The sequence below is a fragment of the Sturnira hondurensis genome, unplaced genomic scaffold (assembly GCF_014824575.4).
Source record: "Sturnira hondurensis isolate 20B ecotype Veracruz unplaced genomic scaffold, ASM1482457v3 Scaffold0005329, whole genome shotgun sequence".
Lineage (NCBI taxonomy): Eukaryota > Metazoa > Chordata > Mammalia > Chiroptera > Phyllostomidae > Sturnira > Sturnira hondurensis.
Genome location: NW_028077960.1, coordinates 5,821,311 through 5,838,980, shown reverse-complemented (window position 1 = coordinate 5,838,980; position 17,670 = coordinate 5,821,311). Strand labels below are relative to the sequence as shown.

The 17,670-nt window shown below is 38.1% G+C and overlaps 1 protein-coding gene across 8 annotated transcripts in view; it reads left to right on the top strand.

Moving 5' to 3' along the window:
• Positions 1-17,670, top strand: part of LRRC49 (leucine rich repeat containing 49) — a 167,028-nt gene that overhangs the window by 290 nt on the left and 149,068 nt on the right. For 3 of the 8 annotated variants that reach the window (XM_037047156.1, XM_037047153.1, XM_037047160.1), the window contains exons 2-6: positions 919-975; positions 2,839-2,935; positions 7,356-7,553; positions 7,851-7,953; positions 12,257-12,460. In XM_037047156.1, the coding sequence (XP_036903051.1) occupies positions 919-975; positions 2,839-2,935; positions 7,356-7,553; positions 7,851-7,953; positions 12,257-12,460 (659 nt within the window). Of the gene's footprint in view, positions 1-24; positions 295-918; positions 976-2,838; positions 2,936-7,355; positions 7,554-7,850; positions 7,954-12,256; positions 12,461-17,670 lie in introns of those variants that run through there. The other 5 variants (XM_037047157.1, XM_037047155.1, XM_037047154.1 and 2 more) reach the window with 5 other exon arrangements.

The window sequence follows — 17,670 nt, the reverse complement described above, 5'->3', positions numbered from 1 at the left end:
AAATAGGCACGGACCGGAAGTGGTGGTTGTCATAGCTACCGATGTGGCCAGCCTTGTCTCAGCTCCCACAAAAATAACTAGACGCTCTAAAGGCTGTTTTAGCCACTTGATTTGGGAGAGGACCAGACCGGAAATCGCTGTTTCCATGGTGACCCCTTAGCGGGTTGCCTGGTACTTGACCCATTTCGGTCTGTTTGAATCTCTGCTGCAGCGTGATTTCTAACAGATTCTGGACTGTCTGCTGCCATGATTCCTGGGAAATACCGCTCAGTTTCTGGCCGGGCTACGAACAACGTAGGTTGGGTCTTTTACTTGCCCTTTCTTTCCATTCGTATTGTCTTTTCTGGCTGGCGTCTTTGTCCTAGGTGATGTATTGTTACGCCCACGACTGCTGAGTCTGCTTAAGCTATTGTGTGACGGAGGCTTGAGATTCGTGGAATGGACCAAGGCACTTTGAGGGCATTAATTTTGTATGATGGGAGGTCAGTCTTGTCCCAGATCTGGGTTTCCTAGAAGGTGGAGCTGGGCTGCTGTGAAAGGCTAAGGTTCATTTACATTCCTTTAGTCAGTTTTTTTTAATTAAGAAAATAATTTATTATTAACAGACACCCCCCTCTCCTTCACCTGTTCCGTTAAGATATTTACTTAAGCCTGAAATGTCAGATGTCAAAATCCTGCGGTGCTAAGTAGGAGGTTAAATTGCTGCAGACATTTTAGAAAATAAAACACAGTGAAAGCTTTAATTCTTAATTGTGATTATATTGTTTTCAGCAAATTCTCGGAACATGACTCAATGCCAGAATCAAACAGAAAGCAAGCATTCTGTTTGTTATATCTTTATTTGTACCATTTTGGGGAGGAGTATGTGTGTATGTTTAAGTTGAGAATATATTTTATGGTTTAATTTTTACGTTTCAGGTGAACTGTGGGCTTCATCTGGTTATTCAAACATCGTCTCTTCCTGAAAAAAACAAAGTAAGAAATAGCAGCATGATTTAAAGTGTAGACTCTGAACTGGAAATTTTAAGTACATTTATTTTAGTCTCCCATTTAAATGTAATTTTTATTTTCTTCCTACATAAAATAAAACAAAACAGAACAAACCTCTTTTAAAAACTGAATCACATTTCACCAATTGCAAAAGGTAAGATTTTTTAAAAAAACATTTAGACATTTCTTAAATCAGAATCCTTCCTAAAATTGATGGCACATTGTTGTTGTCATTCATTTGGGAAAGTGTTTTCTTTCTAAGTAATGGGTAAAATGATGGTGTGCCCTATTACTAATGGAATCTTGTCCTGGATAAAATATGATAATATGGGGTAACATACCTGTACATTTCAGTTAAAATAAGGGGAGAAAAATAGATTATTGATGGAAATAAATTGGGCTTAATGCTACTGAGAAATTAAGATATGAAGAGGAAATGCTTCCCATATCTCTGGTATTTCCATAATCTCTGGCTTCTCATTTGATTTTTGAGGTACATGTGTTTTTCTTTCCTTCTCGTCACACCTCAGTACTCAAACACATCCACTTCCCACACAGTTGTCTCAAGACAATATAATTTTTCTCCTTTAACAAGGTTGTACATCTCAAACCCTCCCAATTCACTTTTAAAAAAATGAATAAAATGTTTAGTAGATGTCACTGGAGGAATTCTAAAGAGAAGGGTAGACTTTACAGAAAATAGTAAGAGAAGGGTGAGTGGGGGTGTGAGGAGGATGGAGAGGAGGACGAAAGTCGAGGAGGCAGCATTTCACTATGTTCTGGATATGAAAACGAACACTTGTGAACTAGACCATTTGATCATCTTGAATACATAGCAGTTAGCTAGATTAAATGAAAATATTCTTTATTATAACTGGTCATAGTAGGTTTCGTCCAAAGCTTTGTTAATTGATTTCCCTGGACATATCCTATTCTAGCATTACATTGTGTTTCTAGGAATGATGTGCCTTATCCGTATTCCCTCTAAACAATTTGTTTTCCCTTGTGTGGACATAGGTTTTGAGAAAATACCTTTAGTTCATATAATTCATGAGAAGTCAATATAAATGCCATTACAGTGTTTATAGTATGGATGAATCAAAAGCATTGTAATTTTCCAAAAATACATATTTAGGTTTTTTTGAGGCTAATCATGAGAGGTTATTTGATTTTATTTTTTTCAGTTCTATCAAATAATTTAAAAGAGAAATCCTTTCTTACAAGGTTTAGGTATACAGTCTTTATATGTTATAATTAGACTCAAAGGAATTCCAATGATGAAACAGTGATTTTTTTCTAGCAGAATTTAGTTTTTGTATGTTTTTGCTTTTGTTTTTGAGAAAATGATTCTTTTAAGCCTTGTATTCGTGGTGAGGGTTTGCAGGAATTGAAAGTGCCTCAGACTGGAGCATGGTTTCATCTGATCTCATGGAATTGACTCTGATTCTGTGCGTACGTTAAAATACCCACAACATAAAATTGATCATTTTAATCACTTTGAATTGTGCAAATCAGTGGTATTAAATACATGGACAATGTGGTGCAGCCGTCACTACTGTCTCCTTCCAGAACCTAAGGCACCCGTTCCGCAGCACTTCTCGGGTCTCCCACCCCAGCCAACCTGAAGCCACGAATCTGCTTTCTGTCTCTATAGATGTTTTATTCTTAGTATTTCATAAATGGAATTAGGCAATGTGTGGCATTTTGTGTCTGAATTCTTTGACTTAGCATGATGCTTTGAAGGTTCATCAGTATATTGTAGCATGTGCCAGGTGTATGTTATTCTATGATGATTTTTATGACTAATTGTTATGTTCTTATCCAATTTTTTTAAAATAATTTTTTTAGGTTGAATTAAGGCTAAATAAAGAAACAGCATCCTTCCCTGGCCGACTCTTACAACATGATCTTGAAAGAAACTACTCAAGTAGGCAAGGTATTATCAGTGAGTAGAGATCAGATATGGTTTATCTTCTTTGACTATTGTTTAATAATACTGACTTTGTATATCCAAATAGACTTGAATTAAAAATGAAATGGTAAATTGGTTACCAAATTGGTTTGGTATTTGTTTAAATCAGAATTTATTTTCTGTCCACAGCATAGTAGATTATTTCCAACACAGAAAAGATACTGTATTTTAGTTTGGGGGTAGGTCGTATATGAGAGAATGGGAAAGAATCTTCCAAATACTGTATTAGAACTAGGAAAAATGGCTAATTAGTGAAAATAAGAGTATGGGCACACATCTTTAGGAAATAAAACAATAGGAAGAGTAGAAAGTTAGGAGTGGAAAAGAAATTACCTCCCTTAAAATGCATATAATTATAGATATTTTATATGAAGGGCCTTAAACTCTAGGGTGCATCACCCGAGATCTTGTTAGAAATGCGGATTTTTAGTGTTTCCTTTGCCCTTTTCCCCTTTCCCCATCCTTATTTATTTAAATGTGCATTTTAATAAATGATTCAAAGGATTCTGAAGGAGTGGTTTATGGGTCACACTTTGAAAAATACTGTCTTATATGATCTGGTTGTATATATGAAATGCACTTTTCAACTTAAGGAGAAATTTCCTTTAGTACAATAATACAGTTGGGTTTTTAGTTGGTCACTGACAACTGTTAGCATTGGTAATGTGCACTGCAGGCTCCTTACGTATGGTACCATCCCCACCTCCTAGGATTCTGGATGAGAGGGCTGATCGGTATAGGCCTCTTTTTGTTCATCTCATTGCTGCATGAATATTTGATTAGTTTCCTTTTTTGTTTCATTACTTTTGGAACCTATTCATGGGTCCTTCTAATCTGCCATGATTTTTCTCTATCCTGTACCCTACACTCCTACCTTGGCTGACTACTGGGCTTGCCATCAACCTCACCACAGTTCCATAGTGCAGGAAACATCTGTCTTGCTTTCTTTGGTTCAGATGAATACATGTTTACTGAGTGTGTTATGTGCTAGACAATGAATTAGGCACAAAGTTACAGCTATAAAAAACCTGGAAGATCTCCAGTAGGGTTTTTTTATGTTAGCATTGTGAATTTCCTTCATAGTTTTCATAACACCATCTTAAATTATTTTTCAAATTATGAGTCAAAATTAAATACTTTTCCCAAGCTAGTCTCAAGTTAGAGGAGGAAGTTGGTATACAGGTTTGTGAATGCCTGGCCACGTAAATTTCTCTAAATCATAAAGTTTTCCTAGATGTTCGCTAATGAGGAAGCAGAATGGAGGCACTGAATTTTGTGAGACTGAGAGATGGATAGTCTTATGTGTAAATAATGACCCATAAGACACAAATTAATTCTTTAGGAAAAATAAACCTATTTATTTTTTATTAAAAGATTTCATTCAAAATCATTTTCTGGGACAAACTACTCATTTGTACCTGTTGTTTTCCAAATGTGCCTTCTCCACAGTGTCAGGCAGTTTCCTGCAAAGAAATCCACAGAGTACGTAGCTGTCTCCTTGACTTTTGCTCACAATTCTGCCTCCCAAAACATAAAACTTTGGAAAAATTATAAGTAGCACTGTACCAGGAAAAGTTTGGGGACCTCTGTTTAATAAACTATATCCTGATACCTAATTGTATTAACTGATTTCACTCCATTTTTTCTCCATTTTTCAAAATTAATCGAACTTGTATAAGTTGGCCCTTGAACAATACTGGTTTGCACTGTGTGGATCCACTAATACATGGATTTTTTTCAATAAATATGCAGTGGGCACATTGTATCCCTGGGTTATGCATTCATGGATTCAGCCAACCCTGGATGAAAAACCGTATTTTCTGTCCAGGGTGAGGGGTCTGCTGATGCCGACGGTCAGCTGTGTACATTGTACTGTGCCGCTTTATATGAGGGACTTGAGCATCCACATTCTGCTGTCTGCCGGGGCGGGGTCCTGATCCAGTCCCCCGTGGACACCGAGGGATGACTGAGGGTTTGGGGGGAGTCGGAAGTTCTATTTTCAACTGCATGGGGGTTGATGGTGCCCATTACCCTCATGTTGTTCAGCATGAATTAACCGAATGGACTCTCAGTCCTAAGTAAAGAAACTGTGTTTTAATTAGGCTGGTTTTTCAAATGCTTGGTATATGATTTCTTTTAGGCTTTTTATAATACTATTAAGAGTTAACCCCTGTATCCTTGAAATTTTGTTAAGAGATATTTCAGGGACTACTATACAGTAAAATCTCAGTTAAATAAACCTTAATTGATCAAATTTCTTAATTAAGAATTCTGAAGTGTGTATATAGAGAGGAAGAGGCAATGCTTAACGTTTAAGATCATGATAAATCACTGGAAAATCTAGAATCAGGATTCTGGCTACTAAACACGCGCAAAGATAAGGCTGAATGGACACACTTGTATGACCATATACTATATCATTCAGCCAGTCAGTCAGCCACCCACCATCTGCTCATCCATCTATCTGCTCACCCATTCGTGGTCCATCCATCCGTCCATGTATTTAGGGTGAGATGAAGTGAAGATTCTTATTAATGTTGATCTTATGCCTCTAAACAACTGTGAGATCCTAATTATGAAAGAATTCATTCAACAATTTTACACACAAATGTAAGAATTTCTTATTTTAACAGTAGTACTATATACAAACTAGATTTCCTATTAACTCTTAGTAAATTGGAAAATCAGTTAATTTACTGATTTCCTACTGAATTTAGATTAAATGAATATAAAGAATATATAATGAGGTCTGTCTCTCAAGTAGCTTGTACATTTAATTGGGAATAGAAAGGCTACATATCTGGTAAATTAAATAGTGATATATGAAATAAACAATAATAGGAAGTATTTCAATTAAAATTTTGTCGCATAATAATGCAGTTTATGTATAGGATGAAACATCACACACATATATGTGGATTTTTGATACACACGTATACATATGTTGGTGTTTACATATCCACATATTGAAGTGGATGCTTCAACTACAGATCACTCTGATTCCAGTCATTTAGAGGATGTTGTGTGTGGATTTTGAGGCTTTGCTACTCCATCATTCTCATCTCTTGCTATTTATTGTAAGATACATACCACTCCAATTGTGATAGTTGGTAGGGATCGTGATTATGATAGGAGTGGGAAAGTGTGAAGGTAAAATTCTTTTATTCACTGAGTGTAAATAAAATTTACTGTTCAATTACTGTCTCTCCATCACAGTTCTTACAGAGTTTAAATCTGCATCTTAAATTGAGGATTGGCTTGGAGTCTTTACAAAAGAACTTTAAAAATCTCACTCTGATGCTAATAAGAGAAATCAGGGTTGGCTATTGTTTGGAGTTTTTCTTTTATCTGACCAGTTAATCCTTAGTCAGTTAATCCTTAGGCTAGTTTTAGTTTGTTTTTATTTCCAAATCAGTTTGCTAAATGATGGTTACTTGGGTACCCTGCTAGCAGCTGGTCATGTCACCAGGCCATTTCGTTGATCAACATTCAGTTCTGAATGCCCGTGATATTTCATGATATTCAGAAAAGTGGGATGTGAGCATTGATTGTTTTGTTCAAGAAGCTAGGTGCATGATTCTTTGGTTTATACCTTTTACACCTGAAGGAGCTAGCAAATACCATTGCTTTCTAGCTCTTTAATACAGTCTGTATGGAACTAATTTTAAGCTGCCATCGTGTTGTCTGATGGCCTCCCAAAGAGTAATTAACCTCCTACACTTAGTTTTATCTTTTCTCCTTACTGGTCGGTTTAAGCAGTAGAAGTTTGTGGTAATCCTAGCTTCTATTTTACTGCTTATCACTCCCCTCAACATCAATTGCTGCTTTCAGGAAATTTTCTTTTCATAGAAGAAAATACAGTAGAATTCCTCTGGTGTCATACTGTCACATTTGATCCATTACTCAAATCTTCCCTCATTTCTCTTACTTCCCAGCATCTCTGCTCACCTGTCCTACATTCTTCTAGGTCTTTAATATCCACCTCCCCCTACACCCATCTGTAACCACCTTCTTTAAGTGAAAAATAACAAGACATACTTATGTGTGAGTATATCATTAGGTATCATTTTATATTCTGCATTTTGTGCATGTTCTATATAGTTTGTTAATTTCATATGGGTTTGCCCACTAGATTGAAAGCTCCCTAATGGGAGAGACAACATCTAACCAAGAACCTATAAATGTCATGGGGTGTCAGTCTCACCACTGTAAGTGTATAGGATTTGTTGACATCCACTTTGGTCCTGCAGTACTGTCTATGGTGGTAGCTGAGCATGGCAAAAAAAGTGATGATGTGAGGTTTACATTTGCTATCAAAACTACTTTCTCTGTATTTCCTGTCGCAAAGTCATGTATTGTGTAGCTTTGTGATAAACTTTTTGATATTTTGAAGGAGATGGAAGAGTAATAAGCCCTTCGCCTCGTAATAAGTCATCATGCATCTCATCCACAACAAACGTGACAGAACTATATGGGCTGGACATGAAAACTGCCATGAGCTCCTTTTCAGCATTTGGAGATTCTTCCATTCAGATACCTTCCAAGTCCAGAATGCGGCAGGGCTGTCATAGTGCTGGCCCCAATGTACCTGGTAATGAGGGACTATCGTCTCAGTTATAAGAGAGTTCAAATTTAGTACTAGGTGTCAGCATTACAAAGGGATAAAGGTAGCACTAGACTGTGTAGCATGCACAGTACACATAGTTTAGGTTTGAGGAGGAAAGAAACAAACTCAAACTTAGTAATTAATTTCAAATATGGGGAGCTGTGGAAACTATACTTTCTAGAAAAGATATTTGTAGGTACCAAAGTTCTCCAAATATAAGGTGTCTTTAGTTTTAAGATTTTAAAGGTTTTTCTTAATCAGGTAATTTGTCATTTTCAATAGGTGATCATATTAATTTGGTGAGCTCATCAATGCCATCATTTCCCATTCTCCAGCGCTCTTCCGAAGAGAAAATTCTTTACTCAGACAGGTTGACCCTAGAAAGGTGAGGACAATATATTTTATTTTAATTGATTGACTAGATAATACATAGACTTGGTATAAGACTTGAAAGGCACAAAAGTCTCCCTCAGCTTGTTCTCCAACTATCCAGCTCTCCTACCGCTGTTAGCAATTTTGTATTTATCCTTTGAGGAGTATCAGGAGGAATTGTGTATCTACGTGATGTGAAAAGCTTGACCATACTCTAAAAGAGTACTAAGTAATTGTAGAATATGACTAGTGAAAATGGATTTTAGGGTAGAAAAAGCTTTGCAATATAGTCCTCACACCGGCTTCTGGGCCCTGGTCGGTGGGATTCCCTGTCACCTCACTAGGTTCACTGCCTCCTGACCTCTCCTCCACTCACTCTGCCTCCTGGAATACGCCAAGCTTACATTTCAGGGCTTTTGCACTTACTGTTCCCACGTGTCTGTAGGCTCATTTCCTTTCCTCCTTTAGGTTTTTACTCACGTGTCTGTATCTCAGGGATGACCTTCCCTGGCCACCCCCTCCAGAGTTGCCACCCTTTCCACCCCGGTGGTCCGCAGCTCCTTCTCGGCTTCATTTTTCTTCTTAGTGCTTATCACCTTCTAACATATTAAATATTTTTCTTACCAAGTTTATTATTTGTCTTCTCCTACGAAAATATAAGTTCCACAAACACCTGGAGTTTTATTCAGTTCTGTGTCCTCAGCACCTAGAACAGAGCTTGGGACAAAAGACCCTCTCAATAAGATTTTCATTTTAATGAAATTGTATTTTAATTAAAAGCAAAGAATGAAGAAAACAAGTCATACCACGGACAATTATACTTAGATCAATTGGAAGATATTATTTCGTTGTCTTCGGGCTTCTTTTTTTATGAAAATAAGCCATTTGTCATTCCTTTGCATTCAGTTGGTCTTCATCTTTGCTTTTAAGACTTTTTTTTTTCTGTTATTTGCTCTGCTATTTTACCAGGCCATGTCTAACTGTGGGTTTTCTTTCTCTTTTTTTTAGATCATTTTTTTAATTTAATTATTGTTCCAGTACAGTTTTTTGACTTTTACTCCTATTCCAGCACCCTCCCGTGCTCCCCACCTCCCTCCCATTTCCACCCCCCCTTAGTTGTTGTCCATGTGTCCTTTATACTAGTTCCTCAATAAGATTTTTTTTTGAGTGAGTGACTGTATTTAGGACTTGATCCCTACCTTTAAGTCCAGGAAGTTATCTGCAGGAGGAAGGTGGGTGCAGGGTCCCAGCCCTGCCTTACCAGTGCGTGTCTGACCGCAGATGGTTAAGCAGACTTCTGAGCGCAGCAGTGCACACCTGACAGCGGATGTCACAGAGCATTTGTACTTGGGAGAAAGCTCTCCGGAGGGTGTGGCATGTTGTTCTGTAGCAAAGTAACATTTGAGGGCAGTTACTCTCCTGACATCTTTGTGGTAGTGTTGCTTTTTGAAGTTCTAATGCTATCATCTAATACAACTTCCATAATATTTTAATGTTTTGATGTATTTTGTGCTAATTTTTAATGCCGGTCTTTAAAAATCCAGACAAAATAGTGCCCCAGCCCTTTAGTTTCATGTTACTCAAGACTGACAGGAGCCAGTATTTTTAAGGTAGTGACATAAGGTAGGCACTCGTGTTGTAGCTTGGGGTGACTCGGGCAGTTGCGAAGCTGGTCTTCGGCACGTGGGCCCCTAGGGTATGAAGCAAACTTTGATCAGGTGGAGACTTGTTTACCTAGGATAGTCAGGCCCAAGGGAATTGACTCAGCTTCAAAAGCCAGTTATGAAATGGCAGGACCACAGAGATGTCATAGGCCTAATTAGCACCAGGCCTGATCAGTACCACGATGTGTGTCACAAAAGCTGGGCTAGCAGCAAGGTACTTGGGGATCATTATTTGAGAGCCATGGGTAACAGCAGTGATTTTTAAAGGAAGATCCGCACTACTGCGCTGTTTCTTAGTCCAGAGACGAAGGGATTGAGAGTGGAGTCCAGCCCTGAGAAGAGATGCATGGAAGAGCTAGGCTCTAACTCTCCTGGAGTTAGGGTAGGCCTGGAGTACCAGGCATGCAGCTTAGTAGCACCAAGTAGAAAATCAGAGGCACAAGCATAATCCAATAGATACCTCAGTGATGGAGTAGGAGGTATAGCAATTCAGGGATTTTGTAGGCGTAACAGGCTCTCTTGAAGACCACTGGGTAATAACCCAGTGTGTGTGTGTTTGCTGGTTGCTGGATAACAGGGACTTACAGGGTTAAGGGGCAGGCAGGTGAGCCTTGGAGTTGGGACTTAGTCACTGGATTTGAAATCTGAGAAAGTGATTATTTCCTGTTGCAGAGGCACATGTCAGAGGTGGGTCAATGTGTGTGTGTGTGTTTTTATTTTAGTGATACTCAAGAATAGGATGAACTAGAAGCTGAGATATCAGTAAATTTAACTATGAGAAATGAAGGGAGACTGAAGCAGGAAAAATGAGACAGTATATGTTTTTTGTTAAACTGGTGCACAAAGTTACAAATTTTAAACCAGAGTACTTATAATTTATAAAACAGAAGTACCAAATGAGGTAGTATAATTGAGTGCATGAAATGAATTCTAAATACTAAACACATGAAAAGAATTAAACTACTACCTAACTTTTTTTCTTCAATTTTAAACCAATTTCTTCAGGGTCTTTATTTTTATGTATTTATTTATAATGTATTTGATTGATTATGCTATTCAGTTGTCCCATTTTTCTCTCTCCTTCATTCTCCTCTACCTGCACCCCCCTCCCAACAGCATCCCTCCCTCTTAGTTCCTGTCCATGGGTCGTACATGTAAGTTCTTTGGCTTCTCCATTCCCTATACTATTCTCAATCTTTCTCGTAGGGTCTGTATTTTTAAACACCATATCTTTGTCAATCAGTACCATTCAGTAATTACCTGGTGTTAATCAATTTTTTCTTTCCATGTGGAGGATTCTGATCACTCGTAGAGTTTCACTTGTGCTTATACTACTATGATTCACTTGCTTTAAAGGTTCCACTAACGTGATTTTACTGAAAGGAAATATTTCTAATTAACTTTCCTATTAGAGTTGTTCACACTTTGATCAATAGAACTACATATTCCTTGAAGACTGTTGAAAATCTCAGAGTAGAATCATTTCTCTCTGGTCATTTAATTACCTTAGTAGAGTTCTTTGTTTTTTATTTTTTAATTTTTATTTATTTATTTTTTATTGTTGTTCAAGTAGAGTTGTCTCCATTTTCCCACCATGACTTTCCACCACCCCACCCACCCCCACCTCCCACTCTCAGTCCTACCCCACTTTGGCTTTGTCCAGGTGTCCTTTGTACATGTTCCTTGACAGCTCTTACCTTCTTTCCCCCATTATTTCCCTCCCCCCTCCTCTCTGGTTACTGTCAGTTTGTTCTTTATTTCCGTGTCTCTGGTTATGTTTTTCTTGCTTGTTTGTTTTGTTGATTAGGTTCCACTTAAAGGTGAGATCATAAGGTATTTGTCTTTCACCACCTGGCTTATTTCACTCAGCATAATGCTCTCCAGTTCCATCCATGCTGTCAGTTTCTTAAAGGGCCTGGCACATAATAACTTCACATGTAGTACATTATAACTTTTTTGTATAATGGAGGTTTACTCTCTTAAATATAGCTTAAGACATATATTGGTAAGGTTTCATCCTACCCAATAGCATTTTAAACATTCTGCAAAGTTCAGAGTTAGTGTTGAGCATGTGAACATATACTTAAAATTTTACGTATCTGCAGAAATGTTCAATAAAGGATGGAATTGCTTTATCAAAGTGAACTGTAGATGACTGCATTTCTTGCTCTTCCTGCTATTGTCCAGCTCAAGAGTCTACCATTCTATGAGACACCCTTTTTTATGTTTTCCTTTTTTTCCTGAAGACTTAGTTACCCCTGGGTAGTCTTTCTATCAGTTGATTGATGGCAAGGGCATTTCTCTGGTTATATGTTGTGGTTCTTTTAACCATTGTAAACCTCTATTGCATAAGGCATTTACATTGAGTGTTTTCTGATATTAAGTCAATTTTATGTGAAATAATTTATAGTGGAATTTTAAAAATATAGTGAGAGCTTAGACTTCATTTTAATAATTACCATTGTCAATGTCTATTGGCTTTTATAGGGATGATTTACAATTTGATCTAAGAGGCTTAGTTCATGGAGGCAAGAAGTGGTTCTATTTATCTTTTTCTCCTTATAACATGGGAGCACAAAGATACTAATAATATTTGTAAGAGGAGGCAGGTTGCCAACTCAGAGTCTTATTAACTTTTTAAATGTTTCTTAGGCAAAAGCTGACTGTATGTCCTATTATCGATGGAGAAGAACACCTTCGTTTGTTGAACTTTCAACACAATTTTATAACTCGAATCCAAAACATTTCTAATCTACGGAGGCTAATATTCTTGGACTTATACGATAACCAGATTGAAGAAATTAGTGGGCTTTCTACTCTAAGATCCCTCCGTGTCCTCTTGTTGGGGAAAAACAGGTAATCTTTGTGGAGCAGTTTGTTCATTTTATTTCAGGCTAATGTTGAGTCCTGTGGTGTTTAGATGACAAGTCAGAATTAAAAAATAGTTAAAAACCTACTAAGACTAAATGTTTTGAAAGATTTTTAAAATATATTTTATTGATTATGCTATCACAGTTGTCCCATTTTCCCTTTATTCACCTCCCCCCTGCACAGCCCCTCCCACCCTAGTTCCTTCCCTACCCGACTTAGTTCATGTCCCTGGGTCATACATTTAAGTTCTTTGGCTTCTACATTTCTTATACTAGTCTTAACTTCCCCCTGTCTACTTTCTATTTACCATTTATGTTACTTATTCCCTGTACCTTTTCCCCTGTTCTCCTTCCTCCCCTTCCCTGCTAATAACCTTCCCTGTGATCTCCATTTCTGTCATTCTGTTCCTGTTCTGGTTGTTTGCTTAGGTTTTTTTTTTAGGTTCAGTTGTTGATAGTTGTGAATTTGTTGTCATTTTGCTGTTCATGTTTTTTATCTTCTTCTTAATTAAGTCCCTTTAACATTTCATATACTAAGGGCTCGGTGATGATGGACACCTTTAACTTGACCTTCTCTTGGAAGCACTTTTTCTGCCCTTTTATTATAAATGATAACTTTTCTGGATAGAGCAATCTTGGATGTAGGTCCTTGCCTTTCATCTCTTTGAATACTTCTTTTCAGCCCCTTCTTGCCTGTAAGGTTTCTTTTGAGAAATCAGCTGATAGTCTCATGGGAACTCCCTTGTAGGTAACTGTCTCCTTTTCTCTTGCTGCTTTTGAAATTCTCCCCTTATCTTTAACCTGGGTAATATAATTATGATGTGCCTTGGTGTGTGCTTTCTTGGGTCCAACTTCTTTGGGACTCTGAGCTTCCTGGACTTTCTGGAAGTCTATTTCCTTTACCAAATTGGGGAATTTCTTCTTCATTATGTTTTCAAATAAGTTTTCAATTCCTTGCTCTTCCTTTTCTCCTTCTGACACCCCTATGATTTGGATTTTGAAATGTTTAAGGTTGTCTTATAGGTTCCTAAGCCTCTCGTCATTTTTTTTTTTTTGAATTCTTGTTTCTTCATTATGTTCTGGTTGAATGTTTCTTCTTTCTGGTCCAAATTGTTGATTTGAGTCCTGGTTTTCTTCCCTTCACTGTTGGTTCACCGTACATTTTCCTTTATTTCACTTTTCATAGCCTTTACTTTTTCCTCTATTTGCAACCATTATCAACCAGTTCTGTGAGCATCCTGATTACCAGTGTTTTGAACTGTGCATCTGATAGGTTGGCTGTCTCTTCATAACTTAGTTGTATTTTTTTCTGGGGATTTGATCTGTTCTTTCATTTGGTCCATATTTTTTTCTTGGCATGTCTATTATGTAGTAAGGATGGGGCCTTAGATATTTGCTGGAGTGAGGTAACCTAGTTCACCCTGTTGTGCTATATGTGGGGGAGGGGTGTGAGAGGGAACAGTGCTGCTTACTCGGCTCTCAGCTGGTTTTCAGTCACTTCCTGCTACCCACAAGCAAATTGGGCCCTTCTGGTGCTGATTCCTGTGTGAGTGGGTTTGTGTACATTGTAGGACCCTGTGGGTCTCTCCAATGATCTCTCCTGTGAGGCTGGGGGTTTCTCTTGCCACCTCAACCCCCACAGATTTTTTCAGTCAGAGATTTTGAGGCTTTATTTCCCCCCCACACTGAAACTCTTGGTCCCGTGGTCTGTCTCACTCCCCAGTTATTCCTCCCAGTTTATCTGTACACGAATGTGGGACTGCCCGCTCCACCAGCTGCCACTTTGTCACACGTTTTCTTTGCTGGGCTGTTCATCTCTGCCCCTCCTACCAATCTGGAGGAATGTTTATTTTTTAACTCCTTGGTTGTGGGACTTCCATATAGTTTTATTTTCTGTCAGTTCTGGTTGTTTTTTTTTGTTTTTAAATTGGTCGTTACCCTTCTCTGGTTGTGTGAGGAGGCGCAGTGTGTCTACCTATGCCTCTATCTTGGCTGGAAGTCCTCTTGAAAGATTTTTTGAATGGATTAAGATTCAGTCATAATTTGTTTTGTGAGATTCAGTCTGAAAGTTTAAGCAAGTAACATTTATGGAGTGTGCATTGCATTCCAGTGCCATAGCTTATGTGGAAATAGATAGTAGATTTGGCCTTTATGTTTTCTTAGGCCATATTTTAAGCATGTGTATTCACTTTAGGCATATGTATTTCACTAGCAATTCTTCTTAGTGCTTAACTGAGGGTAGACACTTGATATTCTATGATTGTCAAATTACTGATTGATTCTTGTGAGGTTGTATTTTCAGTATCCATGTAAGATCACATACTGTGTGAATGTCCCCAGTTCTTATAAGCGTGTATTGTGTGGTGCAGATACACAATTTATGACTGATTGCCTTGAGATTCATTCATGACTTTTCTTTATATTCATTCTGCTTCAATGGATAGCTTTTGCAATGCCTAGAAAGAAGACCTATTGGGCAAAGTTCAAAATAGTTTTTATATTATCAAATGATAAAGTTTAGATACAGCATTATATCCAAGCTTGGGCCCCCTCCCCCCATCTTTTTTACCCCACAACATGGATCTTGAATTACCTCTTTATTTTCACTACCCAATGGTAATATGAGATAATTTTTCCAACATCATATCCCAGAGTTACAGAGTCTCATCTGTTCTCAGCAGTTTCTTGAAAGTTCCCAGTGCTGTAGTCTGTCACTTGCTTTTTGGTCAAGTGTTAATCTCAGCATTATAGTACCATCAGGGAATTGGGAGAATTATAGGATTATAGTCTTGAATTAGACTATAATTCAATCTATAGGATTAGAGCTTGAATTGACCTCAGAAATTAGCGCTCTTATTTCACAGATGGAGAAGTGGAGAGGAAAGGTAGTTTTTGCAAGGTTGGAGATGTACAAACTATATACAGTAGGAGTATGTCACCAGAGCAGTTCACTGAGGAAAGTGAGGAGTTAATTTTTTGTATGTTTAAGCCATTCCCTTCTAAAGGTGCTCTGTTATCTCTCCCAGAGATTTCTTTACCAGTTCTCAACCTTGGATTTACTGATTTTTTCCTCTGGCTTCCATTCATTCCCTAGTACCATTGCCTTTGGGTGCTCCTTGTAGTCCTTGAGTAAGGTGTTTTCCAGTGACATTTAAAATCTCCTTTTTTAGTTTTAAACATAGTATCTAGAGCTACTCCTGGCTCCTAATGTTTTAAATCATTTCTCAATCTATTCTCTTTTCCTGTGCCTCAAAGACACCAGTGTGTTCGACATTTTTACCTTTTTAAAGGTCTCTTTGCTCCTCCAGCTGTCTACTGCCCTTTTCTATAGCCTTACCATTGTCAAGTAAAAGCAGTTTAATGCAGTCTCTTCTTCCTCTTTCTACTCCTCCATCTTTTTGTTTGTATGCTTTGGGTCATTTTTCCCCATAAAGAAAATAGCAGTTATTCAAGTTCTAGACCTGTGAGTGTTCTTGAATAAAAAAGAAAATGAGTCATAAGACAATTTTCCATATTCTCCTAAATTGCATTATTTCAGAAGTATCAGTGCAATGAAAATCTCATCCCTAAAACATGCCTAATCCTCTTTAGCTAATTGACTTTGTCACAGCAAGGGACCTCTGAGTCTTAAAGATGCAAATCTAAGAACAACAATAAAAATTTTTTAAAAAGAATACAAATTTACCCTGAGGCAGTTCGTCAGTGATCATTAGGCAAACCTGGCTGAGGACTGTGGAGAAGAGAGATGCACCTTTGCCGCTCTGTACCCTCATGTTTGCCTTGGGTGACTTGTTGCCCCTTGCTGCTCAAAAGTCCGTAAGGTTTTCTCCCTCCACACTGTGAAGCACTGCGTAGTCGTTTAGTCCAAGGCCGTGGAACCAGATATGAACATCTAGGGCAACCAGATGCCTCTGAGTTCAAGCAGCTCCAATAAATATTTCTGCTAAGCCAGAAGGACCCTGCTCAGATGCTGTTTGTGAAGTTTACATCGCCACTAATGAACTCGCCACCCCTCTGTGTGACTTCGCTATTGGAATTCTTGCTGGCTCACTCTCCTGCTTTCTGAATCCCCTCTTTATCCTTATGAGATCTTTTGGTGCTCTCATAACCACAGGGTAATGAACAGAACTTCCCTGCATTTTCTTCTCATCACCAAGGACCCTGTATAAAACTTTCTGCCAGATCCTGGGATTCCATATGCCTTTCCCTTTGATTATTTGAAGGTTCCCACTTCCAGATTTGTCTCTGACACCCCAAAAGCCTAGCCTTCCCACAGATCCTGCCCTCAATAACATAATGCGACCTGCGGGAACAGGCCGTCAGACATCCCTGGAAGTCTGTGGCAACTGAAGTGGTAGGTGAACCTTGTCCTTTTGTAGTTTCAGTTTTGTTTAATGGGAGAAGTTAAAAAAATAACCTTCAGGTCACATTGTGTTAATGTAAAAATCTTCAGTTATTTGGGAACTGACTACGATTCTGAATTCTTCATCAGTACCTAATCTAACCATGGCTTCCTAGGTTAACCGATCCCTTCATCCACCTCTGAATTCTTCAGAGTTCTGTTTTAATGTCATTTCAGGTCCTGGGATTGGGGAGAGAGTCTATGGCAAAGACAATTCATGAGAACAGGATGTGTAGTTGTTTTTGAGTTTAATTGACTGACTTGCCTATTTTTCTTCCTATTCACCTGGGCAATCAGAATCTGAAGTCAGAGTCACAAAGTCACTAGGTGTCAAAGCTGAGAGAATGCTTGAAATCACAACAGATAAGGAGTGTTTTATTGGGTAGCTGAACGGCAGGTGAGGGCTTGGTGGAGTGCTGTGGGCGGATCGAAGACGTGTGGTGCATTTGGGTTTCTGCAGCAGAACTGCTTCAGTTGTGCCCAGGGTTTCTGTTTAATATAGAAGCCGATTTTACTAATCCTCCAAATCAGAGAAATTTGGGCTGGGACAATCTCCATCCCTTGTGTATAATTTCCAAAATGTTAAAAAAGTATAATTCTCAGAGAAATAGATATTAACTCCAGGCCAATTTTTAATTAAATGGTTAAGGAGGAAACCAGTAGGACGACAAAGGTGGTTCAAAGGAGAATAAGAGAAACTAATGAAAATGAAGAATGCTGGAATAAGATTGTTAGTTACAAAACAGGTTAATGGTCTCCAGAGCAATAGAAACATTGCGTTATCAGTTTCCTAT